The 27,827-nt window shown below is 38.3% G+C and overlaps 3 protein-coding genes across 5 annotated transcripts; 2 read left to right on the top strand and 1 right to left on the bottom strand.

Annotated features, from left to right (window-relative positions):
* The first annotated feature begins 930 nt into the window (after nucleotides 1-930).
* Nucleotides 931-3,604, top strand: LOC102221361 (outer dense fiber protein 3-like protein 2). Its single transcript, XM_014471382.2, has 5 exons — nucleotides 931-1,225; nucleotides 1,314-1,393; nucleotides 1,838-1,948; nucleotides 2,398-2,511; nucleotides 3,109-3,604. The coding sequence occupies exons 2-5, from the start codon at nucleotides 1,354-1,356 to the stop codon at nucleotides 3,597-3,599; spliced, it is 756 nt and encodes a 251-aa protein (XP_014326868.1). The 5' UTR covers nucleotides 931-1,225; nucleotides 1,314-1,353; the 3' UTR covers nucleotides 3,600-3,604.
* Nucleotides 3,605-3,665: 61 nt separating this feature from the next.
* Nucleotides 3,666-7,669, bottom strand: LOC102216377 (cyclin-dependent kinases regulatory subunit 1-like). Its single transcript, XM_005795656.2, has 3 exons — nucleotides 7,496-7,669; nucleotides 7,043-7,170; nucleotides 3,666-4,125 (listed from the first exon to the last, which is right to left on the bottom strand). Exons 1-3 carry the CDS (start codon nucleotides 7,552-7,554, stop codon nucleotides 4,082-4,084), a joined length of 231 nt encoding a protein of 76 aa, XP_005795713.1. The 5' UTR covers nucleotides 7,555-7,669; the 3' UTR covers nucleotides 3,666-4,081.
* A 92-nt stretch (nucleotides 7,670-7,761) lies between these two features.
* LOC102216631 (SHC-transforming protein 2) lies at nucleotides 7,762-27,679 on the top strand. 3 transcript variants are annotated; one of them, XM_023339565.1, is made up of 15 exons: nucleotides 7,762-7,780; nucleotides 8,827-8,915; nucleotides 12,382-12,648; nucleotides 16,702-16,772; nucleotides 18,856-18,916; nucleotides 19,056-19,175; nucleotides 20,324-20,377; nucleotides 20,565-20,616; nucleotides 20,770-20,896; nucleotides 21,407-21,587; nucleotides 22,200-22,293; nucleotides 23,164-23,331; nucleotides 23,428-23,774; nucleotides 23,879-24,030; nucleotides 24,815-27,679. In XM_023339565.1, the coding sequence occupies exons 3-14, from the start codon at nucleotides 12,466-12,468 to the stop codon at nucleotides 24,005-24,007; spliced, it is 1,587 nt and encodes a 528-aa protein (XP_023195333.1). In that variant the 5' UTR covers nucleotides 7,762-7,780; nucleotides 8,827-8,915; nucleotides 12,382-12,465; the 3' UTR covers nucleotides 24,008-24,030; nucleotides 24,815-27,679. The 3 variants fall into 3 exon arrangements, with proteins under 3 accessions (XP_023195333.1, XP_023195332.1, XP_014326694.1); XM_023339564.1 differs by lacking the exon at nucleotides 7,762-7,780 and having other exon boundaries at nucleotides 8,743-8,915; XM_014471208.2 differs by lacking the exons at nucleotides 7,762-7,780; nucleotides 8,827-8,915 and having other exon boundaries at nucleotides 9,993-12,648.
* The last annotated feature ends 148 nt before the right edge of the window (nucleotides 27,680-27,827 follow it).

Genomic DNA, 27,827 nt, shown 5'->3' with positions numbered 1-27,827 from the left:
AGCCATTTTTGCATTTGATTTTCAAAATAAAATGTAATTTTACAGTATAGTTCAAGAATAATATAAAACTTTGGTGACCAAAAAATATGCTTCTTCTGAATAACAATAATATTTAATAGAAATAACTTGTTCAATTGGCGTCATTTTGCTGTAGAAAACAGAAGAACTGATAAAATTAGTTTCTTTTCATTTCTACACTAGCTTCATATTTTTGGTTCAAATTGTGGAAAGCTGTTGTAAATTAATTACAAGACAATGATGACCATAAAGTTCTAACTGGAAGTGTGTACCTCAAAATATGGAGGTACATCATTTTTGTTTTCATGTCACCAAAGCAACAGCTGAGAGGGAGCTAGACCGTGTTAAAGTTTAATGTTTAGCGATTGCACTTGTCACTTGTCGGCCCCCTCTGTTACCTCAACCTCCAGCAAATTGCAGGTCAGACCTCTGTGTCTCTAATCACTAGATACAATAAAAAAAATAGCTAGTGTGCTGCTGATATTCAGCCACAATGAAGACAGTGTAACCAAATGTTTATAAGAAGATAAACTCAGAGGCTGCTGGTTCAACTTCCAAAAGTGAAAGTCCGATACACCAGACAAATACTCTGTGGCTGCTGCATCTGTTGTATCTAAGCATTCACGATTGATCAAAACATTTCTAGACAACAAGCCTCCACTGCAGGGGGGCTGACTGCAACACGCTACCCAAGGCAGTCTCTGTGGCAACTGCATGCATGGCTGAAGAGTGATGTTTCACGTCCACGCTCCAATGAGCAGAAAGAGTGAAAAGAGGAAGGGGGAGACGGGGATCTTGGTTCCATGCTTTGCAGGGGACAGCTAGCATTACATGAGAGTGAATCAGAGTGATGACATTGTTTCTAAGTACCAGCTCAGTGCACCTATAAATGTCCGACCCTTTTGGGACTGAGGCTATTCACCTGTCTGAGCTGCTTTGGACGAATTATTGATACAAAAGAGGCAAGCTGGCAGAGGGTTACAATTTGAGCTATAGGGAGGAGTCTAGCGCTTTGTTGTCATTTTGATGTGCATTACTGGTGTCAGGTTTCCTGATTGTTTCAGAGAAAAACTAGGGATTGACCTTGAATGGCTGCTGAAAAGTTCTCCATGGTGGGATAAAGTAGAGAGAAAGATGCACCGCTGATGCTCATCTGGTGCATACCCTGCTTCACCTTTGGCTAACATGATAATTTGACTTCAATGAGGTGCATAACTCGCTTTTCTGGCGTTTTTTTAAATTCTTTTATTTTCCACCTCCATCCAGTTTGACATGTTGCATGAATATCTTTGTAGTGCTGCTACAGTTTTTAAATCCTGAAGGACCCTTAGCCCAATGGAGAAGAAATACCCAGCAATTGCAGGGAAGGAGAAAGGTGAGTGCTTGACTGAAATAATAAATCTTAATGCTGATATTGATTTATCTAGCTTTATAGTGTGTGTGTGTGTGTGTGTGTGTGCATATAAACACCATTAGCATTAAATCTTGCAGTCACTTTTGGTTACTTAACTGACATGAGCAAAGCGGGAATATACACAGTGTGCCGACCTGCCAGGACTCGCTCTGTTCTGAGAAAAATGATTGCTGCAGCTCCACAGCGCACATCTTCTGGAGCAGAATCAGTTGCTTAACAATAATTCGTCAGGATTTAAGTTGGTCAAATGGAAACTCTCTCCCTTCACAAAGCTACAGTACACAATAAATTACTATTGGTTTTTATTTGTAGCTGTGCATTTAAACATTTGTGTTGTGAATGCAATAGAGTATACAGATTACGTGAGGTTGTGTATGAGCAAATTCATCAGACACCTGTCTCCAGGACCAGGACCTGGGCGCTATGGATTGCCTCCCACCATTGGGTTTGTTGGCCACGACTTCACAAAACCAACCAGCCCGGCCTACTCTTTCCACGGCAGGATCAGTAATAACAGTGAGTGGCATCAGGATTATAGATGCAGTATGTCTCTAAACTTTTTCACATGTTCCAAAACATGTGAAAAGCGATTTTGGTTTTCAAACATTTTCACCCAAAAGAAAATAAAAAAAAAAAAAAAAAAGGTTTAATGTTGTGGAGATGCTTTTATTTTCTTCTCACTGTCACGCTACATACAGTCAGATTGCGCTGGGTTCAAAAATGATCTGGTCAGATATTGGTAAAAAAAAAAGTGAAAACATCTGAGTTAATATCAAAATGCTTCTTCATGTATTTATATATAAACAGCAACTCTAAAACTGATTTCATCTTCCCAGGATTTATCCTTCACACCAGATTGTACTCCATTGTGTGGTGTAGTAATGGCTCTGTACCCCTAGGGGGAGATAGCACTTCATAGTTCTCACGTCAAGCGGGTTCTGAATGATTTTACTTTATTATTGCAGTGCTTTCTCTCGACTCCAGTCCAGGGCCTCTGTATCATGTTGATGCAAAAATCACTCGCTTTGGAAAGGATGGCACACCTGCATATTCAATGTTGAGTAGAATGAAAGCACAGAGTAAGTTTTTTCTCACTCTTTATGGATGGATGTTAACTCTTAATACATTTTATTCATCTATATTTCCTTTGGATCTTTCCAGAAATTAAGTTTCATTTGTTACGTCTGAACTATATGAACTACACTCTAGGCCTGTCACGATAACAAATTTTGCTAGATGATAAATTGTCCCAGAACTTATTGTAATAAACGATAATATCATTGTTTTGAGCCCATTTTCAAGTAATATAATAGTAATAGTAATGCCAATAGTAATAATGGCACAATGACGCAAGAGCACATTTTCAAGGATCAATAACATTTAAAGACTGGAACTGGAAGACAATTTAATGATCTAAAATAAAGAAAACAACAAATAAAATGAATTACAAAGTCTCTGTAAACAAAATTATCTTTCAAAAAAAGGCTAGTTGGGACCAAAACACCAGACTGACGATCATTCAGTTTTTGGCAAAAAGAGAAAGAAAAGAGGGAAAACGATACATCAAGCAAATGGGAATTATTGTTTCTTTTAATTTGATTTAATGTTTATTGTGACAGGCCTACTACACTCCACCATTATTATTTTGTATTTATATTTTCCTGTTCTCTGATCAGTAGAAGAGTTATTCAGCACACCTGGACCTGGTACATACAGTCCTGAGAAAGCTCCACTTTGCAACCTGCAGCGCAAACCGCCCTCCTACACGATGGGCCGTCGTACCCGCTACCGTACCGTAGACCCGGTCCCGGCTCCCAACAAGTACAGCCTGCCTCCACTCCTAGGATCTCACATCCCAAATAAGAGAGCCAGCGCAAGTTACACTATGCCGGGTACTTTCAGCACCGGGGGACCATCTGAAGATTTGGCCAAGACTCCCGGGCCCTGCCGATACAACAGTACGGACCCTAGTGTGTATCGGCCGCGGCAGCCTGCGTTCTCCATGTTGGGACGTCACGACGTACCCAAAGACAAGACCAAAAAGCCCGGTCCAGGGACGTATAACCCCGAGAACGTCACGGCTCACAAGACCAGAGCACCAGCATACTCCATGGGGGTCAGACACTCAGAATATGTCACGCCACTAGTGGTCGGGTTTTCTGACTAACAGAGTCAAATAAACAAGCCTGGAATTTGAAAAAAAAAAAAGAAGAAAAGAACAAGCAACAACATATTGCAGTTAACATTTTATTTTGTTCTTTAAGTAACAAGGTACTTGTTTGCAACATTTCGAACATTTAATAACGAATTTACATAACGCAAACAAAAGTTTAACAGGAAAAAAACCCTATAGTCACTCACTACATAAATGCATCTTGAAGAACAAGGAAAGACATTAAAAATATGTTTAAAGTGTACAACAGACAAGTAAACATTCCCCTTCATATAATAGCATATACAAGGTTTTTATTCACAGTGAACACAAGCAGCTTGCCTCGCAATACAAGCCAAAAAAAGATATAGGGATTCTGAAAGGAAAATGGAAAGGTTTCTACAAAAATCATTAGAACATTTTCAGAGATATATAAGTAGAAGAGAAGTGCAGCTCAATGATGCAAAGGAGCTTTACAGCTTGAAGATTGTTCCCATTCATTCCTTGGGAAGAGGCCTTCTGAAAAGGAGTATGTGTGGTTCTGCACAGTCAAAGCAAGAGAAGACAAGACAAATCAGATTATATAGAGGATAAAATAAGGACAGTCTTGTGTGGTTTTGCTTTAACATAATTAGCAATACGGCTCATTCTGCTCACAGGGAGTGACAAAAAACAGGGGATTTAACAGTCAACAATGTAGAAAAAAAAATAAAACACAGCCAAGTAGAAAAGTTTCCCAAACCCTATAAAAAAAACTCAGTAAAAGATTTTAACTATTTTTAGCAGACTCTATATTTTTAAGAATGAAAAAACATATTCTTTAAAATAAAAAAAACATTATTAATAATAATCAATTTCAGTTTTCATAACATTGTGGACATTAAATTCTTGAAGTTAGACTTTTAGGTCTGTATAAATCATGAACTAAGCAGTGGAGTTAGTTTTCAGTTCCTGGTAAAGGACTTCTATGTCAATGCGTTATGATTTCTTAACTTATTAAGTTCACTTCCATTTCAAAATATATAATGCTTAAGCTTTCCAATTTACTACTGACTCTATAAGGTGGTTTTGATCCATGATAAATTTATTCTGTTTTGAAGATTTTAAAAATGAGCTGCATAATACGTAATCTCATCGTGTTAAGTTTAGGAATCCAAGATTGAAAGTTGTCTTGAGGCCATAAAAGCAGTGACACAGACCCATGTTTCTGGCTGTGAATTAATGTGTGGGTTATCAGATAGGATCTAGAAAACCAAAAATAGTAACTGTAAAAATGTTAAAATCAAATTGTGATGTGACAAAACAAAGATAGAATTGAATTTATTTATAAATTGTTGAAGAAAAAGCCCATAATTTGTAGACATTTAGACTTATTTTTTGGGAAAACTGAATAAGTAACCATGTCAAAGATTTTTTTCATACTTTATTAGTTCTGAAAATTTAATAATTTTTTTTTTTGCACTTTTTTATGACTGTGTAGAACACTGTAAATCAGAACATTTTATTTGTAGTGTGATTTTGTCCTCAGGTACATAAAAGCCAAGTCATGCCTAATATGATGAGAGACGTCCAGTAGTGAGTGGTTTATTCTGATCTACGGTGTAAACTAAACTGATGGAAATAAGAAATGTTTCCAATCAGTAAATTATGGTAAATCCCTTCATTTACATAATGATTCTTGTTACCTGAAAAGGTAACAAGTATGATTGCTACCTGTTAAAGTATGATTCTTCCTTAATTTTGAGTAAGAGTTTGTATAAATACTCTTTTATACAAAAATTTTTTTAAAGTGAGCACAATGTGGGAAGTGGGATTCCATAACAAATAACATAAAAAACAGATTTAAGGAGGTTAAATCTCTGCACATTGTTAAAAATATTATTGAATTGTAATAAGTTGAAATTCTAACCTTAAATTTTAAGAAAAGACTGAATAATATTAAATGAAGGTATTTCCTCCAAAAATACATTAATGTAAAAGCAGAAAAATTTGATTCCTGTTATTTTAATAATAACAGAGTGCTTCTGTTCTCCCTACTACTACTATGTGAGATCATCGACATCCACCATGGTGTGCTCTTCACTGCGTGGTAAAGCCTAGCACAAATAGTGCAGTATTAGAGTGTAAACAGTTTTGGAATTGCTCAACTAACTCCAACATCTTTCATGTAGGACGCAAATTTGTTTCAATGTCTACATCAAATTGGTATGAAATGATACCAACTGATTTGTTGGCTTAGGACAAAAGTTGGATTCATCATCAACGACATCTACCGGGGTCTCAAACTCCAGTCCTCGAGGGCCGCAGTCCTGCAGTTTTTAGATGTGCCACAGGAACAAAACACTGGATTGAAATGATTTAATGACCTCCTCCTTGTGTAGATCAGTTTTCCAGAGCCTTAATGACCTAATTATTCTGTTCAGGTGTGGTGCAGCAGAGGCACATCTAAAAGTTGCAGGACTGCGGCCCTCGAGGACTGGAGTTTGAGACCCCTGATCTAAAATGTTACATCAAAGCTAGATAACGTATAACTTTATACTGAGAGGTAAAGGTGGATTAAGCAGAAATACACCAATTTGGCTGACACCAGTTTCTAGTTTTATTTTACAATTGGCCAGAGATTGGAATGGGACAATTTTCCCCATTATGGGTTTCTATCAATGATGGTTATATGTTGGGAAGAAACAAGACACTCACCAACTCCACTTGTTCGCTTTCAAACTCAGAACACCCAAATGTATTTTCTCTATATACATTTACCAACAACATGCATTCTCTACACACTTAAGAACTTAAAAAGAATCAGAGGGACACATACTATGATGCACAAACAAGATAATCTTGTAATTATCATGGGCTTCTATGTTGATTGAAAAGCCTCTGCCTGAATGTAATTAAATTCAAAAATACTTTATTAATCCCAAAGGGAAATTAAATGTTGTTGTAACTCATTAATTTATATTCTTCAAAGAGTATCTATCTATCTATAGATAGCTAGATATAGATATATATATACAATATATTATTATTATTTTTCCTTCTTTGCATATTGTCTTTAGGAAAAAAACTGATATGATGAAAACAAGCTGGTCAGAGCTCAAAGAAATTCAGAAAACAGTGGCATCCAGGAAAAGCCTCATTGGTGCCCCTCTGTCCATAAAATCTCTGATCTTTGCTAAAGACAAAACAGTACATCAGCACATAATAGAGCACTGAATACCCTCTGCCTCTGTGAAATGATGGGTTGAATGTTACATTTTTACTTGCTTTTATAGTTCTCATGACAAAATCTCAGGTTTGCTCAGAGATTTCTTTAAGAAAATTCCAGTTTATATGTTTGTATAGAAATGCGACTGTAGAAATTTAGAACACTAAGCAATATTCGAGCAACAAGTAAGTTCTGCAGAGCAGATTTTACATTATTCAGAAGCCTGTCCACTGGATCCTTGGTTACTCACCTGGCTTGTGAATCATGTAGTGGATCCAGCCCTGGCTCTGCTGCACCCCCAGTCCTCTCCACTCTTCTTCTGTCATCAGATGGGAGGAGGGGACCAGTTTAGACAGCTGCTTCGGAAGCACAACATGCCTGTAAGGAGGTATATAGGATCACATCTGAAACAATCTGCCACGTCCAAAGACACGTATTTAAATATTAATGAGACCGAGGTTAGCATAAGCCTGTTAGCATGGTTAACAGTTAGCCGGATGATGTTTTGATTCTACAGGAAAACTGTAACTTAATACTGATGTATTTATAATAGTCAATTAACTCATCTGTTGCAATCAAAAAATAAACTGGCAGTATATCTTAAGTTATATGATGAGCCACAAAGCTAGAGAACTGAGAAATCGTGATCTTATGTTAACGTTAGCCTATAAAACCAGCATAGAAAACTTGAACAGTGCCGTACCTGTACTCGAACTCCTCATCGTTGTACTTGTCAGAATAGAAAATTTGTTTCTTGGACATCTTATCTCAGTTATAATCCTGTTCCCGAGTGAATAAACTGGCTTGCGTTAGTTACGAGCGTAACAACCTGCTGTCATCTGCCGCTGTTTTCCAACGACAATTCAAATCCCGACCGTTACCCGCTTCCTCCTGATTGGCCAGACGGCAGCTCGCGGACTCAGAGTGATCGTCTAGCTGTAGAAAGATGAGCCACTCAAACGCAAAACCAAAAGAGCCAGGATGTACTGTAAGTTGAAATAAGTGATATTTTTCTTCCAGAAATATGAGCTTCTATGATGTCTTCTCTTCTTTTGAATAGGAAAACTGTATATATTTAGCCTAAATTTATGTTTAGTTCGAAAACTGGCTCGTGGTGGGATTTGAGTAAGCAGAAAATCTTGAGAGCTTTAGCGTCTCTCTATCTCTGCGTTACAGGACTTAGGGGCAAATACTCCATAAAATCGTAAACAAGAATGACAAGCATACTGTACGCACACCTTTCGCAATGATGTACAAAACCAAAGTATAATTTCTACCTTGTCCAAAAAAGCAAAGCAGACATAAAAAGACCGACGACGAACCAAAGGTTGAGTGAAGTTCAAAAGTTATATGCTGTGTGTGTGAACCAGGTCCCTATATCCTTGTGGGGATCTAGTTCTGTCTACAGTGTGGGGTTGTGAGAACCACTGCTCCTTATTGAAAATTTCAATAAAATTTATTGGGCCCTGAGGGGAAATACTATTTTTGGGTTAGGAGTTAGGTTTAGGCCAAATGTGTGAATTGACTATTGCTGGGGTGTGCGTTTATGGGGGTGGGCGTGTGTGTGTGAATGTAAATTAATTCTTTGTGAAACATCTTTGAGGTTGCTGAAAGGCTCTATAAAAGTCTGATGTCATTTAATTTCCTATTGTCAAAACAAGGACTGCAAATATCATTCTTCTGAGATCAATTTAACATCCAGTATAAATGTGAAAGTACAAAAAGGATCCGTTTGCATAGTAATAACATCTGATTATTGGATTTAATTTGAATAAAAAAATAACATTTTTCTCACTATCTGTGTTAGTGTAGGGTTTTTTTTTCTTGGAAAGAGAGAACAAAACATACTGAGAAATGCTCGCTGTTGTTGCATCAGTCAGCATACATCGATTACATCTGGTTTATCAGTAACTTTATGACTAAGCAGCAAACAAAAAAGAAGTGGTTATTTACCAAAAGGCACACTGGTTTTATATGTTACATGTTATCCATTACAAAAATAAGTTGCTCTTACTTTCATTCATTGTCCTGCAGAACTTGGAGGCTGAAGCAAACGTCGTATCAGATGTTTTCAGCTAGAAGTTGCCAGACATGAGGAGATCTTGATCTTTTTTCATTCTGAGGTAAATATTTAAAATCCTGATATCATTCTGAATTATTTCCCGCTATTAGAGTGTTGTGAAAAGTATGTGTTTCCTTACAGATTTCCTTTGCTTATTTAAATAATTTTAAGTCTCATATGCCAATAGATGATTTTAATATCAGACAATGTTAACCTGAGAAAATAAATGACACCGTATTCAAATTACGACTCCATTTGTTGAGAGAAAATGACAACAACCTGTCTGTACATGAATCAGTAAATGCCTCCCAAAATCTAATAATTGGTTGTGCAGCCCTTGAAAGCAACAGCTGTATTTTCATGACAGCCACCCACAATCTGTATTTTCTTGCATCTCTTTTTTCCACAATTCTTAGCAGAATTGGTTTAACTCAACCACAGGAAAGGCATTCCGAGCATAAACAATCTGTTTAATGTCGATTTAAATCAAGACTGTGACTGGGTCAGTTCAAAACCTTCAGTTGTTTTAAGTGTATTAGAGAAACTTGCTGGTGTGCCACATATCATTGTCCTGCTAAATAACCTGAGTGTTCTTGAGGTCACAAATTGATGACTGGAAATTGTCCCTAAGGATTTTCAGCTCTACAAATTGATGATTCTATTAATTATGACAAGTAGTCCGAAGTAGCAAAGTACTCCAAGACCATAACAGTACCACCACCATGTTTTATTATAGGTATGGACATTATTTTCCTGAAATGCTTTTTCATTTTTATATATTGGGATTAATTATGGACCTGTTACTGTTGTGACCTAATCATGGTCACAACACTCCTTAGTAAAAGCAATCATAAGGAGTAATAGAAATGTGTACATGGAAAAATACTTTTTCATGGCTCTGTACACCAAACATATTTTTGCTTGGTACTGTTCGGAATGTTTACATGTTTCCTTCAGAGAAAATTTTTATTAAGATGTGGTAAATTTCAAGAAGTAGAAATGATGCAATAATATTTTAAATACTATTTTGTTAGTTTTTTTTCTTTCAATTTAGGAAATCTAATTGAAGTTAAGAATAAATTACATGTGATTCTAGTATTAAACTAAGATAAAATATTACATACAAACATCTTGTTTTAAAGGTGGTGTATTAAGTGACTTTTTTGAGCTTTACTTCAAGTTATAATGCTATTCCCTCATCAAAACATACCTGTAGCATTGCTTTATTCTTTCAAGTATGTTAGAGAAATCCTTCAATCTTCCTGGTAACCATTTGGGGTGCATTAATGCTTGCTCTCACCAAGCACCACATCCCTCCCTGTGTTTCCCCCACAGAGTTCCTCCAGACTAGTGGCAGGAGCAATTAGGAAACACCTGGTGGAACTGCATATCTGCAGAACTCATCATATGACCTACATCTTGGTGCAATGCTCTCAAGAACGTTGTTAAAGGCTTAATGGAGAAACATTGTTGTGATAAGGTGCTGAAGGCGAAGTGGCAAAAAGAGCAGGAACCTCTTAAAAAGACAGAGGTCTAAATTGCAATGCATTAAATGCAGCATATCAACTGACAGTTAATGTAACACTTATCAACTTGGTAAAATGTGCTCTGACATTAGATGTTAATATTACACATATCACCAGCTGCACAATTTTGGCAACCACTCAAACTCTGCTATATTTGGAACAGAACCTTAATACAGAAGTAACTTCCCCCAACTTCATCCTCAGTGAGACAGTAGAGTCCACCAGGGTTAGAAGCTTAAATTTCCCTCAAACAACCAAACTACTGTATATCCACTTAAAATATTTGATTCCATTTTAAGGAAGCTAGAAGATCCCAACAATCCCAACATATGAGTACACACCCTAGGGATCCCCAGATGTTTTTAGGCCATCCCTTGACTATTCATAATGTTATGGTTAATTGAGTAAACCCCCACTCAATATGAGAGAGTAGAAAAGTGAGTAGAAATGGCAGGGAATTAGTGAAACACACAGGGGAAGGTGCAAGTAAAGAGCTAAAAGGGTCACGCTGAGATGCCTGATTGCTCCCCTGAGAGGTGGATGAGAGGGTGGAGGGAAAGACAATCCAAGCAAATGGAAAAGATTGGATGTTGTCAGATGGGTCGTCCTTTAAGGTGGTGACTCCATTGTTCCTTTTGTTAGGTGCTTCTATATAGCTTGGGTGAAATGAGATCATGCTGACTCATACAAAATTCACTTCAACTAATTGGTTTAGTCTTGTTCCCATGTCTCTACTATAAGTTCATGGGTTAATTTTTACTTTATTAAAGTACCATCATATTTTCTGTTGCGTATTTGTTGGGCCTCTGTTTTAGTATTCAGCCTATGTCTTATTGATTTAAAAAAAAGAAAAGAAAAACATCTTATTGATTGCAGGTTAACACACTGAGCAACAGTATTGATTACCACCTTCTTTTACGCCAGTATCAGACCAGTAAGACTTTTATTATTGTCATCTAATTAGCAGCAACATAAACCCATTAATAATTAGAAATGCATTGCTATCTCTGGGTGCATTCTAGGATTTTGCTTTTGAATAACCCAAAATGGAGTAATTTGCTGAATTGTAGCTTCATGCAAAGCCGCAGGTGACCTGCAGAATGTGTGTTTGTGTCTCAGAGGAGGGCGGTTAAAGCATGTGTGTTTCAGCAAATACTGTCTGAGAGCAGCTGGGCAGGGCAGGACTCACAGGCCAATGACATCATCCATGAAGAAGGAGAGACAGTCGAAAGCGCACAAGCAATCGCTCCTCAGGCAGTAAGAGGAAGCGGGCCCGCTCAGAGCAGGAGGCGTTGAGCAGCAGCAGCATGAGAGCGGGACAATGTCTGAGAGGCGGAGGTGCACACAGCGCTGAGCTGACTTTGACAAGGATATAGGACTCGGTCTGGGAATTTTTCTTCTTTTGTTTTCCTCTCCTCTTTCATTACTCCATCCCTCCCCCTCCCCACTCCCCTCTCTCCTCCATCCTCTGAAAGTTATCCCCTCTCTGAGCTCCTGCTTCAGGCGGCTCCTCCGGGCATGCTCCTTAAGCCAAAGTATGACCGCTTTCGCAACGAGTCTGTAACCTCCTCTGACGACCTGATGCAGAGCTTAGCCATGAGCAGCAAAGTCGTGGCCACACCGGGGGTCTCCTCCTCCGCACAGAGTCTCCCCCTGCCTCCTTTGCCTCCTCTGGATCCCAGCGCCAGGTCCTCCTCCTCGGTTGGGGCCGCAGCCCTGGCAGACTCCCCCTGCCTGGATGGGGAGCAGGAGGCCACCACAACCTTCTGCATGCTCATCCCCAAGATGCCCCAGTGGAAGTTCTCCAACTCCTTGCTCAGCAGAAGCCCATCCAGCTCCAGCTCTAGCAAGGACTCAACCAAGACAGCTTCTTCTCAGGCCTCATCTTCATCACCATCAAACAGGACCAGTGGGGCGAGCCCAGCCAGCGGCCCCGTGGCCAGCCTTGCAGCCGTACTTAACTCCTGTGACCCTGTCTGTGTCACCCCCTGTTCCCTGCAGGCTATCCGAGGGCAGCGGGCCGTAGCACAAGCTGCAGCCTCTGGAGGTCCAGCAGGACATGGATTTGGGGTCGCAGCAGAGGTCATGGTGAGCCCTGGTGTCTCCAGCAGCTCCAGGTCAGGAATGAACCGCAGGACAAGGGTGGAGGGCATGTGGCTGGGGGGAGATGAGCTCCACACCAAGGGCAGCTTCATCCACAAGCCCTCTCAGGGTTGGCTGCACCCAGACAAGAAAATTCTGGGACAAGGAGCTTCTTACATTGTTAGGGTAAGTACATTTAAAAGGAGGATAATTAGTTAACTGTTAACCCTAGTGACACACTAATCTGTTTTTACTTGACAGATATAGACTGAGTTCCCATTTATGCACCAAAACTTATGTCCCTATCTATTGTTCTTTGATCTATGTATAGATCAGAAATGTTTGGAGTTTTCAGTTGTGTAGCATTTAATATATATCTTTTTAAAAAATCTGAATTTTTTGTATTTATCTTGCTCATTAAGAGAAAATTTGACCATTCTGATGCAAAATAAGTGATGCATCTATAATTAAAGACTCTCATAGGAAGAAGAGAATATCAAGGCTCCAATTTTTTATTCATTCACTTTCATCCAAATGTGAATGTGAAAAAACAAACCAAAGCATCTCAACAGCGGGCACTTTGTTAGGCAGCTCATGTGGCAGTGCCGAGGGAATACATAATTTCATCCAGATAGACGGCTTGGTGCTGCTGGTTAAGAGTCTGTATCATGCTGCATTTACGGTTTCAGTATAGAGAAAAAATAAACCATGAAATTATGTCTCCTGACTGTGGAGACTATTGTTGCTCAACCACACTTTTAAATAAATACGGCTTGTGTCACACTGTATTTAAAACAAAAACTGTGTTTATGGAGCATGTAATCTGCCTGATTGTGAGCTCTGAGTGTGGGAGTGGTTTTCTTTGTGTGGATATGAGCCTGTTTACATTTATCTTTGAAGCGAATAGACTGATTTTATGCATCAATTTTATCTGTTGCTTCTTATAATCATAACTATGAATATAATATACTGTTGTTTGTTTAGGGGAACCTAGGAGATTAAAGAACTTTATTGGTATTTATAAATAATAAATAAAATCAGGGTAAATAAAGTAATTATTAGATGGTAAATCTCATAAATCCGAGCTATCTGAATCCTTATGCGTCTTGTTTATCATTCGTCTCCCCATGGTGTCCTCCTTGATGACACTTCACCTCTGCTCCCTCCCCCTCCTCCTCAAACTTAATGACACGGCTCTTGATTACTGCAGTCTGGGGACCTGAGTGCAATTTCTAATGACATTATACGAGCACCATTCATTCCTATATTCAATTACGTTTAATCACAGTTATTTGCATCATGTGACGAGGATGAGGCAGTTGGATCAGTAGCAGCGGAGGTCGGAATGTTTCGTAAAAGTGATTTCTCGTCACAAAGCTCTGCTTTCCGTGCTTCATAGTGCGGGCTCATCTTATCTCTGATCAATGTCTCCTGTTAATGATCCGTATGTGTTTCTAAGAGTCCGGCATTGTAGGCGTGGTAACAGTCGTCACAGACGACCTGTAAGAGGCAGTTTGGAAAATAACAGGATTGCTGTGCTCCTGTTTGAGCAATTCAGTGGCAAATCCATGCAGGGAGGAGCAATTCGCTGCATGTATTAGTGTCAGAGGGACAGTGAATTGGTGCTGCACTGTAATCATCCCAGTGAGCACCTCTCTCTCTCTCTCTCTCTCTCTCTCTCTCTCTCTCTCTCTCTCTGTTTCAGTTTGCACATATAGTCAGTCATTCACAGACTTCCAGTCCTCTTCATGGCAGACATATGGATTTCTTAGTCATGTGTTTATATCTTCCTGGTGTCCACCAAGACATGTCATGTGTTGTGTCTCCCGTACGTCTGCTATCTCTGTCAGCCAGAGCACTGCCGCAGCCATTAAAACAAGCACTGCAGCTGCCACAGCGGGTGTTATTATTACACATATTAAGCTCTTTGTACTCTGTTTCATTGCAGTTTTTTAACAGTCATCTTATGCATATTGATCTTCTTTAATGTGACTTGTTAAGTTTACAAAAAAACAAAAACATTTTACTCCCACGCAGAAAAGGCATGACATTCACTGACTGAGCTCTATAAAAGGAGAATCTGTTTGGTGTTTTTTGTCTGTTTAGCCAACATTATGCAACATCTATTGTGATTCTTGCCTCCAGATACAAAATTCTGACTCCCTGACATGACAAACAACCCAGCTGCCAGAATCTCAAAGAAAGAGGCATCTACAACAGAGTTTGAGAAGAGGATACCAGTTTTATTAAATTTGTAAGGAATGTTTCTTGAGAACCCGGTATCTCTAGTCATGGGATGTATAAGTCAGAGCTTTAGGCCAGAAGGACAACATCCAGATGATGAGAAAAGGTGGAGGTTGTGAGTGTGGGGGACGTTGCATCAGCAGATGAAATGGAAATGAAAAAAAGGGACAAATTTCTTGATGGAAGACTTCCCTCAAGCCTAAATCTGATTAGAGAGCTTATTAAGCTCATTTAGACTCAGAGGTCCTCTATCTGTCTCCTAATCTCTGCTGCGTGGTTGCTTCTCGCAAAGAACTATCCTCCAAATACGCTGCCTTGTAAAATTTTCCTACCCCTTGAAGTTTTCCACATCTTGTCATGTCGCATCCACAAACTTTAGTGTATGTTGTTGGGATTTTATATGTTAAAACACAGTGAAATGAAAAGGACAATTTTCAAACTGTTGCTTTGATTGTATGTTTATGGCCTTTTCTCAGTCCCAAACCTTTCGCTGCCTCTAGCAGGCTTTTCTTCAATGACTACCCTCTATTGTACTTTTTACTGACCACCATGTTTCACCATGTTTACTTGCAAGTTTTTCTCCTCTCCTTGCATTTGGTCAAAAGTTCAATCATAATATCATAAGACCAGATAATCTTCTTGCAAATGCTTGTTGTGTCTCCTTTATGCCTTGTTACAAACTATAATATGCACTACTAACAGCTTCAGTAATAATGTTGAAGAGTTGTGGAGCATTGTCCTGTTGACAGATTCTCCCTTCTGGTTTCTGGATCTCTGCAGCTCCTCCAGAGTTACTATGGGCCTCTTGGCTGCTTCTCTGATCAAGTCTTTCCTGGCACAGCCTACAAACCTTAGGTGGACAGCCTTTTGGTTTGTAGTTGTGTCTTTCTATTTATGTATGGGGTACTGTGATTTGTGAGATCTATGAAGCTTAAGTTATTGTTTAATACCCAAAGCTTCCTACTTGTTTACTGACCTGTCTGCTGTCTTCCCTGATCTTCATGATGCTGTTTCTCCATTAATGTTCTCTAACAGAACAGTTGAATTTGTGCTGAGATCAAATTGAACTCTTATTTGACAATTTAATTGAAGTACAGGGGAATGAATGCAAATGCATGCCACATTTTTCTGACTTTTATTCATTAAATAAATTTGAAAACCATGCTTTTCTTTCCTCTCTATGCAATATACAGATAACAATAATTCTATTGTATTGAAGTTTGGGTCTATAACTTCAGAAAATGTGAAAATTTTATCAAGGCAATGTATGAAACTAAAAATGTCATGGAGCCTTCTGTAACGTTTATCCCATTTGCTTGACAAACTGAAAAGCAACACTTTTGAGAGCACTTCACATAAGAAGTGTTAACAGTATTAAAAACTGCTCAACACTAAACTAACCAGACAGAAGACAAAATATGAGAGTTTTCAGGATCTAAACCTTGTGACACTTCAGTACACTGATTCTATTATTCATTTGTAGCAGGAAAAATCAACCAGATATCGAGAAGTGTTCCTGGAGATGATTTTGCCCTATTAATTGTAGCAGACAGAAATATCCCTGATTTTATTCTATGACAGGTTTTTTCTCTCACATCGATGCAGACAAGACGACATTCTCATGTGAACTGCCTGCAGGATCAAACACCCTCACACATGATCGTCCCCCCTAGAGGGTTCAGAAGCTGCAGATTGTACGCAATCTGGAGCTGAGTGATGCTAATCTAGTCAAGGTGCCATTAGCACCCTGATTTGACAGCCATTAGTGCAACTCTGTGCTAGACAGTTGCTTTCATGTTTAGTGTGTGGATGTAACATAAAATATAAATGGGAATTATCACGCTTAACAATGGAAGATATAATAGTCTAAAAGCATGGTGCATCAGAAAAAAAAAACATTTGTATTTTAAGTGCCCAACAGGGTCAGTCTCAGAACAAAAATATGTTTCTATACATATTGCAGAGCCCCATCTGATTTGATGTTTTCCTCTGTAGTATATGGGTTGCATTGAAGTGCTGAAGTCAATGCGCTCCCTGGACTTCAACACACGGACTCAGGTGACAAGGTAAGTCAGCAACCGTCTTTACTGCCCGGGGTGAGTCAGGAGAATTTGATCCAATAAGCATAGTGTTTATTTACATGTGCATGGCTGAAAGATTAAAGTGCTTGTATATTTAGATGAATGTTTAGATCAAAATGCTTAATTAAATCACTTAATTTGATTAGTAATTGGTGGATCAGCAGATTTTTTTTTTCATAAATGCATCAAAGATGGTTCCAATTCCTGCAGTTCAGACTTGAAACTCTTGGCATGCGAGTTTCTTTTTGTTTGTCCTTTTTGTTTCCCTGCGCTGCATGTGATGTTGTTGTCATCTTCAACCCCAAAGAAGCAGCGCACTCCTCTTCCCTCCTCCTCTCTGTCTCTCTTCCCCTCCACCTCTCACCCTCCTATCTCTCCTCTACAATCGATCATCAGTAATCTGAGCCTACCATGCTTCCAAAGCTTAAGTGCAGGGGGAGAGGAGGAGAAGGAGGATGCAGCAGAGATGGAGTGATAGAGGAGGGGATCTATAATTGATGATGTTTGCTAATGACAGTGGAAAGCTGCAGTGGTCTCTGTGAACGCACCCTGTTGGGTAATGTGTTTGGCTGCAAGTTCTGGAGAGGGAGGAGGTTACGGGTGTGCAAAACAAAACAGCAAAAGAAAAACAAAGGCATGAACCCTGCTAAGGCAATTCTGGCTGCTTATGTTTTGGACATATTTTCTTTTTCTTTTTGCTCCTCCTAAATTTGATTTGGTTGTTCAGATAAATTCAGGTAATTATTTTTTTACCTCTTTGTCAATATTAGTGACAAATAGCATCATGAAGACAGAGGAAGAAACCAGACAGGGATACGTTAGGGTTAGGTTATAGAACGGTTATATTTAGGTGTTAGATTTGCCCAGGTAAACTCTTAACTTAAATCCAACTGAAAATTTGTGGCAAGATTTTAAAATTGATCGTTATAGACCTTGTCCGTTCAATCTGACTGAGCTTGAAAAATACTAAGAAATCTAGGGAAAAAGGTCTATATATACAAATTTGGTATTGATCAGTTTTCAAAACAACTACTGGTATAATTAGAAGGTGGTTCAGTCAATTCATGACAGACTTCAGATTCGTCTATGTTTTCTTCCATGAGATCAACACTCATTTGTGTTGATCTATCATGTAAAAAATAATACGTAAAAAATAATACGTTTGCAGTTAATAATGTGACAAAATCTCAAAAAGTTCAATTGGCATTAATATTTTTGCAAGACCCAGTGGGTTGACCTATTTCTCTTTTCTCCCAATTTGAGGACTACAACTACCACTTCATGAAAATTAAAAAAGAAAAATAGGAAAACGTTCAGCTCCTAATGGGGAACACAGGTTGGTAATGAGTCTCAGCATTTAGATACCAGGACTAACAGGGAAAGACCAGCACTGCAGACAATAACAACAACTTCTCTCTCTTCTCCTCCTGTCTCTCCACCTCCCTCTGCTTTCATCAGCATGAGTCATTTGAACATGGTGGTGTTTTTCAAAAATCCCTGAGAAGACCTTTACCCGAGACAAGGCCCAGGACGCTTGCTTTTTAAATATTTATGAGCTACTCGATAGCCGGGCCTGTTGATTTCTGTCCCTACCATCCAATGGCGGACAGATAGCGAGCTACAGCCTCAAGTCTACATTATTCTTCACCCCCACCATCAGAGACACACGGAGAAATCAGGCTTTCAGTAGCCATTAGGTCAACCATTCCCACAGGTTGCAGCCGTTTCACTGCAGAGTTAGAGCAATCCTGGAGAGAGAGGTGCTTTGTGCAAAACACATGTAAACACAACAAGCATTTTATTTTTTTCTTTCTGTAATTTAGCAGAGAATCTCAGCTTTCACATAACATTTTGTAGATCAGTTTGTGAACAACAGGCCAGATAGAAAACAGTTGTTCACTTGTAACAGGTTTGGGACAGCACATCTGACTAAAATTTGCCCTAATTTTCCCAATTTCTTGTAATTCAATAAAGGACGTTAGTTTACTTCAGAAGACTTATTTATGACAAGTGACCAATGTATTTTTCATTAGTGTGACCAGCATCCTCTCCACATTTTCTTTATCAGGGAAGCCATCAACAGGCTTTGTGAGGCAGTGCCTGGTGGAAAAGGGGCTTGGAGGAAAAAGGTCAGTAGTAATATTTTACCTTGAATCTTTACTTCAGTGTCATATGCTTATAATAAGTATTATTTTACCAAAACATGAATGGTTTTAATTAACTCAATTAACATCTGTATGTGGTTGCATTCATTTTCCTTTCATTTAGACCCCAAATAAAGCTCTACAGTCAGTCATGGGAAAGAGTAACCTGCGATTTGCAGGCATGAACATCGCTGTCAACATTTCTGTAGATGGCCTTGGACTTCTCGTCCCAACTACACGACAGGTGAAATTATCTACTCCTACAACCTGAAAGACTAAATTAGACAGCTCTCCTTATTTAGTGTGGGTGCCTTTCAAGATCTGTGGTAGTGTGAAGATCTTTAAAATTCAACTGCACAGAGCTCTCTCTCATCTGGACAGCAAAAACACTCATCCAGAAACTTATATATAATACAACCATTCTCCAAATAGATAAACTTTACTTGTTCTGTTTGAACAAGTAAAGTCAAGTCAAACAAACTCTTATTACAATGAGGACTGGAGTGTCTCAAGGCCGTGCAAATCATCACTTTTCACACTGTTACCACCCAAGTCTGCATCAATACACGATCTTGTTCATGGAAGTAACGAGTATGTGTAAAGGAAAGAAGACAAACACCTAGAGGGCTGATGCAAATTTGTCCATTTGTAACACGGACAAAAAGACCTTAGGAGTCTACAATTTTCTACCGCCTGACCATGCACCCCTAGCAACCACAAGAATGCAGTGGAAAGACTGTATTGCATTAAATCCTTCTGAATCCAAGAATACCACTGGAATCTTGCACTTTCTGGAGAAATTGAAACAAATATCCCTCCTGCCCAGCATTCTCACAACATTCTACAAAGCTGTTGTTGAGAGTGTGTTGACTTACTACATCTCAGCTTGGTACTTCAGCTGCAATGTAGACTATGCAGATAGTGGATAGTGAGGGGAGCTGAGGAGGACATTGAAGGTTTTCCTAACATTTGTCCCAGATCTGTATGAGGGCAGCTGCAGAAACAGAGCTCTCTGACTCCTTAATTGGGCTATATATACAGTATATACTGTATATATATATATATATATATTTATATATATATATATATATATATATATATATATATATATATATATATATATATATATATATATATATATAAGAAGAACATTATCGTAATGAAGAACATTGTTCTTCTTTTTATTACAATTATTTCATATCTTTATCTATTTGTATACAATAGAATAAAAATCAATCAATTTAATTAACTGACTCACTGATTTTTGGTCTTGCTGAATCATTGATTTCCAATCAAGTTCTTAATTTTTTAAGAGCATATTTGACTGTACATGTTTTTAGATTGTATTAAATGGTCTCATGCCATTCATGTTCACACATGTGTATCTTGCAGGTGATTGCACACCATCCCATGCAGTCCATCTCATTTGCCTCTGGAGGAGACACAGTGAGTGGCATTTTCAACCCCCAGACTCTCCATGCCTGCTGTTTGGAATTGACATTTTCATCTTAACATATCCATATCAATTATATTAACCTGGTTTCTAATTTTGTGGCCCAAAAATCAATTAGTTTACTTAAGAACCTCTTATTTATGTTTGGTCTAATTGAACTTTCCACTTTCCTTGCTGCAGGACACACCAGATTATGTTGCATATGTAGCCAAAGATCCAGTAAATCAAAGAGGTAAGGTTTATTTTTTTGTACACAGTGTTTGTACTCCTTTAAATTTGTATTTTTCATTATATGTATCATCCACATTGCATTTTACATATACTGATGATGTGTATGGGTACTTGTTTTTCTGTATGGGTCCATAACCGTTTGGATTTTTTACAGCATGTCACATCCTGGAGTGTTCGGATGGCTTAGCCCAGAGTGTCATCAGTACCATTGGCCAGGCTTTTGAGCTGCAGTTCAAACAGTATCTACACAGCCCTCCTAAAACCATGTCATCTGTTGAGAGGTAACACAGTCCTGAAACAACTGCATACATGAAGTCATAAGTAAACATCAAAAACAAAAACACAGAAAAGTGTTAAATATTGGGCTTTTCAGGCCTTTGTGCTACCTCATACATAGAGCATTTTGGCTACATTAGAAAACCTGATCTACTGTTGATCTTTTAATACTTTTGTTCTTGTGTTACTTTCGTGTTTGTTTGAAACTTTGAATGCTTAGATATTTTCACACTTTTACCAAGCATCAATTATTGAATGACGCTTTTGCAAACAAAGCAGAAACTCAAGCTAAGCTTTACCTTCTGTTCCGGTTTCAAATAAACATCCACCTTCCTGTGACCAGCAGCAAGTCTTCATAGTTTTATAGATCACATTTGGACGTGCACAACTGTGAACTGAGATTTCCTTTTCTAATTAATTATGGCAAGAAGTTGAACTGGAAAGAATTTAGAAAATCTTAGGTTATTTCCTGTGACATTTAGCCATGAATTCAGAGAATGTGCATTTGACTTTAGGCCTGTCAGGACAGAGGAGCTGGTGTGGGGGGAGGACGGAGATGCATCAGAGCATGATTACTACAACAGCATCCCTGGGAAGGAGCCGCCTGTTGGGGGAGTCGTGGACTCTAGGCTGAGGCCCACTGGGGCCCTGCTGGGTCACATCCACACCCAGCCACAGAGCAAAACTGCAACTCAGGTGAGCATCATGAATGTGGAAACGGTATCCTGTCAGGTCAGGCTGTGGATTCTAAATATGCATTTGTGACTCTTTGCTAAGAACAGTGTAGGTGAAATTCTGTCTTTATACACCTATAAAGTTGACATGATAACTTATATGTAATGTTGATATTTTTCAGCTAGATATTGACATACACTTATAGTTTTTATTCAGCTTTAACACTGAAGCTGCCAGCAGTGAAATAGCTATCTTGCAATCCAATATTGTCACAGATGTTATATAAAGTACAGCTGACCTTCATAATCATATAATTAAAGTTTATTACCAAAATGCCATGTTTGACTTAGCATCCCTCAAATTGGTTATGACGTATTTGTCTGCTGCTTCCCCACATTAAAACAGAATTATACCACACAAGCTCCCAATATATGTGCTATAATTCATCTTGATGTGCCTGCACCATAACTATTATAGACATGATTGCATAAAAAGAAACTGCATGCCTCTCGCTATGCTGCCTGTTCACTGTATACAGACGTACTGTAGGAAATATTTAAATTGTGTGTTTCAGAACTGCATTGAGGGGAGAAGAGATAACTGTGTGTGTAAAATGTGTTGTTGTGTTGACAGATGGGCTCACAGGTCAGGAGAGAGCAGGGATCTTATCCACTCGGTCAACTCTGTTATGAGCTTCATTGGGACACTGAGACGACCTGTGGCTCAGGTGCGACACCTTGTGGCTGAAAGTAGTTATTGCTGGTTAAAAACGACGTACTTGCCCCCTGATAAAATTCTTCTGTTTTGCTTTTTTCCCCTCACACTTACATGCTTCAGATCATTAAGCAATTTTTTTTAAACAAATAAAAGCCTGAGTAAGTGCTAAAAGAAATTTTCAATAATAATTGTAGCAAGAGAAAAATGCCATCCAATCAAAATTGGCCCGATGTGAAAACATATTTGTCCCCTTACACCTACTGACTTAGTATCAACAACCTTCATAAAGTGTTTTTAATAACGAGCTATACTAAGTGTCCTTTTGTTGCTGTGGAGGTTCACTGTTGTTTTCAGAAGCTTATTATTTCTGTCATTATCAGTAAGTGTTAGGTTCTCACTTTATTCTTTGAGTTTGGCAATTATTGTTCATTGTTCCATGGTGAACTTATTTATTTGTATTAAATTTCTTAGTTTTGTCTTACACTCTTTTTGTATTGCTTTACACTTACAGTACATTCTTGTATTAGTATTTAGTTTTTGATTAGTTTGATCCTTTTGCATGTAATTCAGCAATGAAACATGCAAAGAGGTTAATCCTTTTACACTGCGCTTTATATCATTTATGATAACAGTTTACTATAGTTAAGTTTTTGGATATTTGATGATATTATCCTTTTCTACCCTCCTTGATTTCTAGGCCAGTTATTAAAAAAGAGATATGTGTGATTCTTGTATGAAAAAACAACTTAGGTACACTTAGGAACAACTTAATCAACTCTGTTAGAGTCAAACTTTAAAACTGTAGTCACAATAACAGGAGGTTATAAAAACATTCTTAAAGTGATATTTTAATGTAATTTTGTCTCACTTCTTGCAATAGATGGTTACTTGTGTGCTGATGGTCAGCCTCCAGGCAGCAAGGACTATGAAGAACACCAGTATGTAAATACACAAAGTTTGGAAAACCTTGAATCTTTTACGCATGGAGCAGATGGACATAAAGGGGCTAGAGCACATGATAGTCCCAAAAAGGACCTCTTTGATATGAGTGAGTCTTGAGATTTACCCTAGACATACCCAAGGGAGTGGAAAAACGGAAGCAGAACAGCTAAACTGAATAACTAAACTTCTTGTGCCTCTGCAGGACCCTTCGAGGATGCCCTAAAGCTCCATGAGGCATGTGGAGGAGCTGTTGGGTCCAGTGTATTAGTGGGTTCTGGTTCTCAGGTTGGAGGTGGGGGTGTTCGAAACGTAGAGGATCAGTGGCCTAGCCCGCCGAGACGCAGAGCCCCTGTGGCCCCAAACGAGGAGCAACTACGCAGGGAAACGTGGTACCACAGTCGCATGAGCCGGAGAGACGCAGAGAAACTCCTGGTTCGAGATGGGGACTTCCTGGTCCGTGAGAGCACCACCAACCCTGGTCAGTACGTGCTAACAGGCATGCACTGTGGCCTGCCCAAACACCTGCTGCTAGTGGACCCGGAAGGCGTAGTGAGTCTGTTTCAATTTACACCTGACTTAAATAAAACAATTTGTTTGTTTTTTGACACCAAAATTTTGTTTGCATAATGTAAAACTTGTTTATCCCCATACAGGTCCGAACTAAAGACATGTTGTTTGAGAGTATAAGCCATCTTATAACGTACCACTTGAAGAACGAGCTGCCAATTGTTGCAGCGGAAAGTGAGCTTCATCTTAAACAAGCTGTCCGGAGGAAACAGTGAACCACCCGGGTTGTTGTGAGATGGTAAGCTACAGCATGTGTTAATTTTAAATGTAGAGATCATTATTTGAATGGTTTTACATGCAAATATTAAAAGTTGATTGCAGCTGACACTCTCAGTGTTTTACCAATCAGAGCAATTGTTGCTTTTGATGTGGTAAAAAAAAAAGCATAGAATCAGATAGATTAAAAATGTAATCATTTCAGTGTGTTGAAAAAGAAGTTATTACCACAAACTTTGATAGAAGTTTTATATGATGGAGCCACACAAAGTCACTTATAATGTTTACGTTTAAGAAAATAATGCATGATTTATTTTTACTTTACACTGTATTATTTGCCTGTTATTTGCTGCTGGAGCTCAGCCTCAGTCCATTTCAATGGAGCTTATCTGTGATCCAGAAATTTCCGGTTTTGCCACAGATTCTAAGTGATACTTAGGTGTGGACATTGACTGTGCCATTCTAATAAATATGCTTTGGTCTAAATATTTTCATTGTAGTTCTAGTTTATTTTTAGGTTTCTTATTCTGCTGGGCTTGGAAAATTAACCTCTGCTTCAGTCTCGAATCTTTTGCATTTAAAAAAGAAAGAAGCAACTGACAATCAAGTATCATTTCCCCGCAACAAATTTTGTTGGTATGAAAACTTTTAAGACTTTTAAGTCACTACAGGACTATGGAGGTGTCATCTTAGTGATATATATTAGTTGCAGTTTACATATATATTATATTAAATGGAAATATATATGATTCACACAATATGTTATTCCTCAGTAACCATAATATGTTTCTCTCCATTTTTCACAGCTGAATTCGTCTGGACTCTGGGAAACATTTGGCCTCAGAACTGAATAGATGATTTTTTCATCCTGAAAGAACACTTCTACTTTTTTGCCTTGAAGATACTTCCCATGAAAGTGCAGAATCAAGTCAAGCTCCTTCTTTCCTCTGGCTGTCAGCCTGAACCAAATGTTTCAATGTACGTCATTAATGCCTCGACATGCGGACATTAAGCGAACCAGAATCCAGAATGCCACATCATTAAGCATAAAAAACTAACAAGTGTTTCCAGTAATCCACGACTAAGGGTCATTCTTTCTGCCAACAATGAACTTGACCAGAGGAAAAACTGAAACCGATTATCTGTCACAGATATAAACTCAAGACATGTCAGCCTTCAGATTGAGAAGCAAATTTCTTCAAATATGCAGAAAATGACTGTAGGTTTGTGTGTCTGAGACGCAACAGACGGCCGTCTCTCTCTTTGGGATGCAACGACTTGCTGTTTCTACATCGGTCTCCAATATCTGAGAAGGCACAAAGAAGAAACACGGATTCGGTGTTCGATGTACGAGCTGCACACGCTTCTGTACTTTATATTTTGCCACAGTATCAGCAAAACATGAAGCTTTTCTACATTTTCATCAATTAACAAATGTGGTCTTGTTTGCTGTTTGTAAGGAGTTGATCGCAGTATAATGAACTTACACAAGCCTGTGACCGAGCAGACTTACTCTGCGATGAATCCTCTATCCTGAGTCAAAGCTAATGTCTCCACTTCTAACTAACTGTGCAGGTACAACTCAATGAATTGGAATATCAGAAATAATTTAAGTCTGTAATATAATTCAGAGTGAAATTCATATATTCTATACATCATCACACACAGTGACATCTCCTAAGCATTTATTTATGTTAATCTTATTGATTATGACTTACGGCTACTTAAGTCCCAAAAATATGCTTCCAAGAAAAAAAATCAAAATATTACAATTTTTTTTTAAAATAATTAATTACAACAAAGAAATGTTATATTACGACCATGTTGTGTGCTCTACAATGATAGGATAGGTGAGAACACCGACGTGACCAGCAGAAGAATAAGTCACAAAAGGTCACTGCTAAAGAAGCTGTCTGTTCATAAAGTGCTGTTTCCAAGCACATTATTGGAGAGTTCAGCGAAGGTGACACACAGGTGGATCACAGGACGTTGAATATGACTCGTATTCAAGTTGCTCCTGCAATAGAGACATACGAAGCGTCATACTAAAGAGAAAAGGCACTGTACTGTCGCTCAGTTTTCCAAAGTCATCATTTTAGATGAAAGTAAATTTTTATTTTCATTTGAAAATGTAGGTTCCAGAGTCTGGAGGAAGAGTGAAGAGACACAGCTGTCAACAGGTGTTGGTCCACTGTGTTTTTTCAAGTTCAAAATCAACGCAGCCGTCTGTCTATCAGGGAATTTTAGCGCAACTCTCTACTTACAAGCTGTAAAGAGATGCTGATTTCATTTTTCAGGAGAATTTGGCAACTGCCTACACTGCCAAAAGTACCAATACCTACTTTAATGACCATGGTAACACTTTGCTTATTTGGGCAGACAACTGTCCTTACCTGAACCTCAGAGAGAGGTTTAAGTCAGGAGTTTTACTTTTTGAATTGAATAACTAAGTTTTAATTCCATTATTTGTTGAGAGGTACCTGCATGCATTTTTCCCAGTGCCTTAATAACTACACTGGCAGGCATTTGTCTCAGTGTACATAATGTGCAGTTCTGCGCTCATTGCAAAAAGACTACATTTTGTTGTCATGCCAATGAAAAGATAAACAAAGTTCAGGATAATTAAGCTGTTATATTTGTAAACAGTGATGTAAGCTGCTCCCGTTTTCTGCTAGATAATCACAGTCTTTCAGCTGTTTTTATTATTAATCTCTTTTGTGAGATCCTCAGAAAAGATGTCTTTTCCTTTCACCGATTGCTTTTCTCTGCAGTGATTGGACTTAAAATAGTGATAAGGATGTGCAATCCCTCCGTTTGTCCCGGCTCAGGAAAATTCGGTACTTTAATGATCATGTCTGTGTATTTAAGCTAAACAGGTTTGTGTTGTTTCGTCAGGGCACACCAGGAAGTGGCTCATTACATCTGTGTCACTGTAGTACTTTTGGATTTTATTACATTTTTTTCTTCTGTGTATCAAGGACAGGTAAATTAGATAAATCTTTTGATGAGATCAGAATGTGAATATTTTTGAATGATTCCCCCCCCCCTTTGCGTTCTCAGGAATTTCTAAAAAAAAAAAATTCCCCTTCTTCACTATTATGTTTAGTCAATAAAATAAATTATGAAAGGGTACAGATAAAATAATGTGTTGTTAATTGTGACTCCTTAACTTTATTCATTGACAGACCCTTGTCCCCACCTGCTAATATCAATAAAAATATTATCTAGAGGGGAATGGTCAAATATTGCGTCTATGGACCCCAAATGCTGTTTTACAAAATATTATTACTGGGAAGATTAACTGGTTCCACACCACTGACTGTAAAAACCAATTACTTTAATGCACTCAAATTAGGCTGTGTTTTTCTCACTTTTAGTGAGAAATTATGCTACTGAGTTAAAAGATTAAAAATAAAAATAGATGGTTTTCATTTCATTTTGAAGCTTTTAGACAAAAGACCAACATAAATGCTATATATTTGTTAAATGGAAGGAAAGAGATAGTTTTCAAAACTGGAGCTAAATAGTGAGTAAACCATTTATGTATGTTTTCAACCCCTTTGAGTTAGTACATAGGAGAACACATTTAGCTGATTCTACAGCTGGACGTCCTTTGAGATATCTTTGTACCATCTTAACAAAAGCAAATAAAGCAAAATTGTTTTGCCAAATTGGTTGTTAATTATTTATGGACAGCAATTTGAAAGTTATACCACTGCTCTTCAATTGGATTAAGGTATGAACTTTGACAGGGCCAGTCGAACACCATGGCCACTCAGATGAAAGGTGGACCTTTACATCTAAAGTTTTTGACTAAAT

This window comes from Xiphophorus maculatus, chromosome 9 (genome assembly GCF_002775205.1).
Source record: "Xiphophorus maculatus strain JP 163 A chromosome 9, X_maculatus-5.0-male, whole genome shotgun sequence".
Classification (NCBI taxonomy): domain Eukaryota; kingdom Metazoa; phylum Chordata; class Actinopteri; order Cyprinodontiformes; family Poeciliidae; genus Xiphophorus; species Xiphophorus maculatus.
The sequence above is the reverse complement of the archived record's forward strand: the minus strand, read 5'-3'. Positions and strand labels throughout refer to the sequence as shown.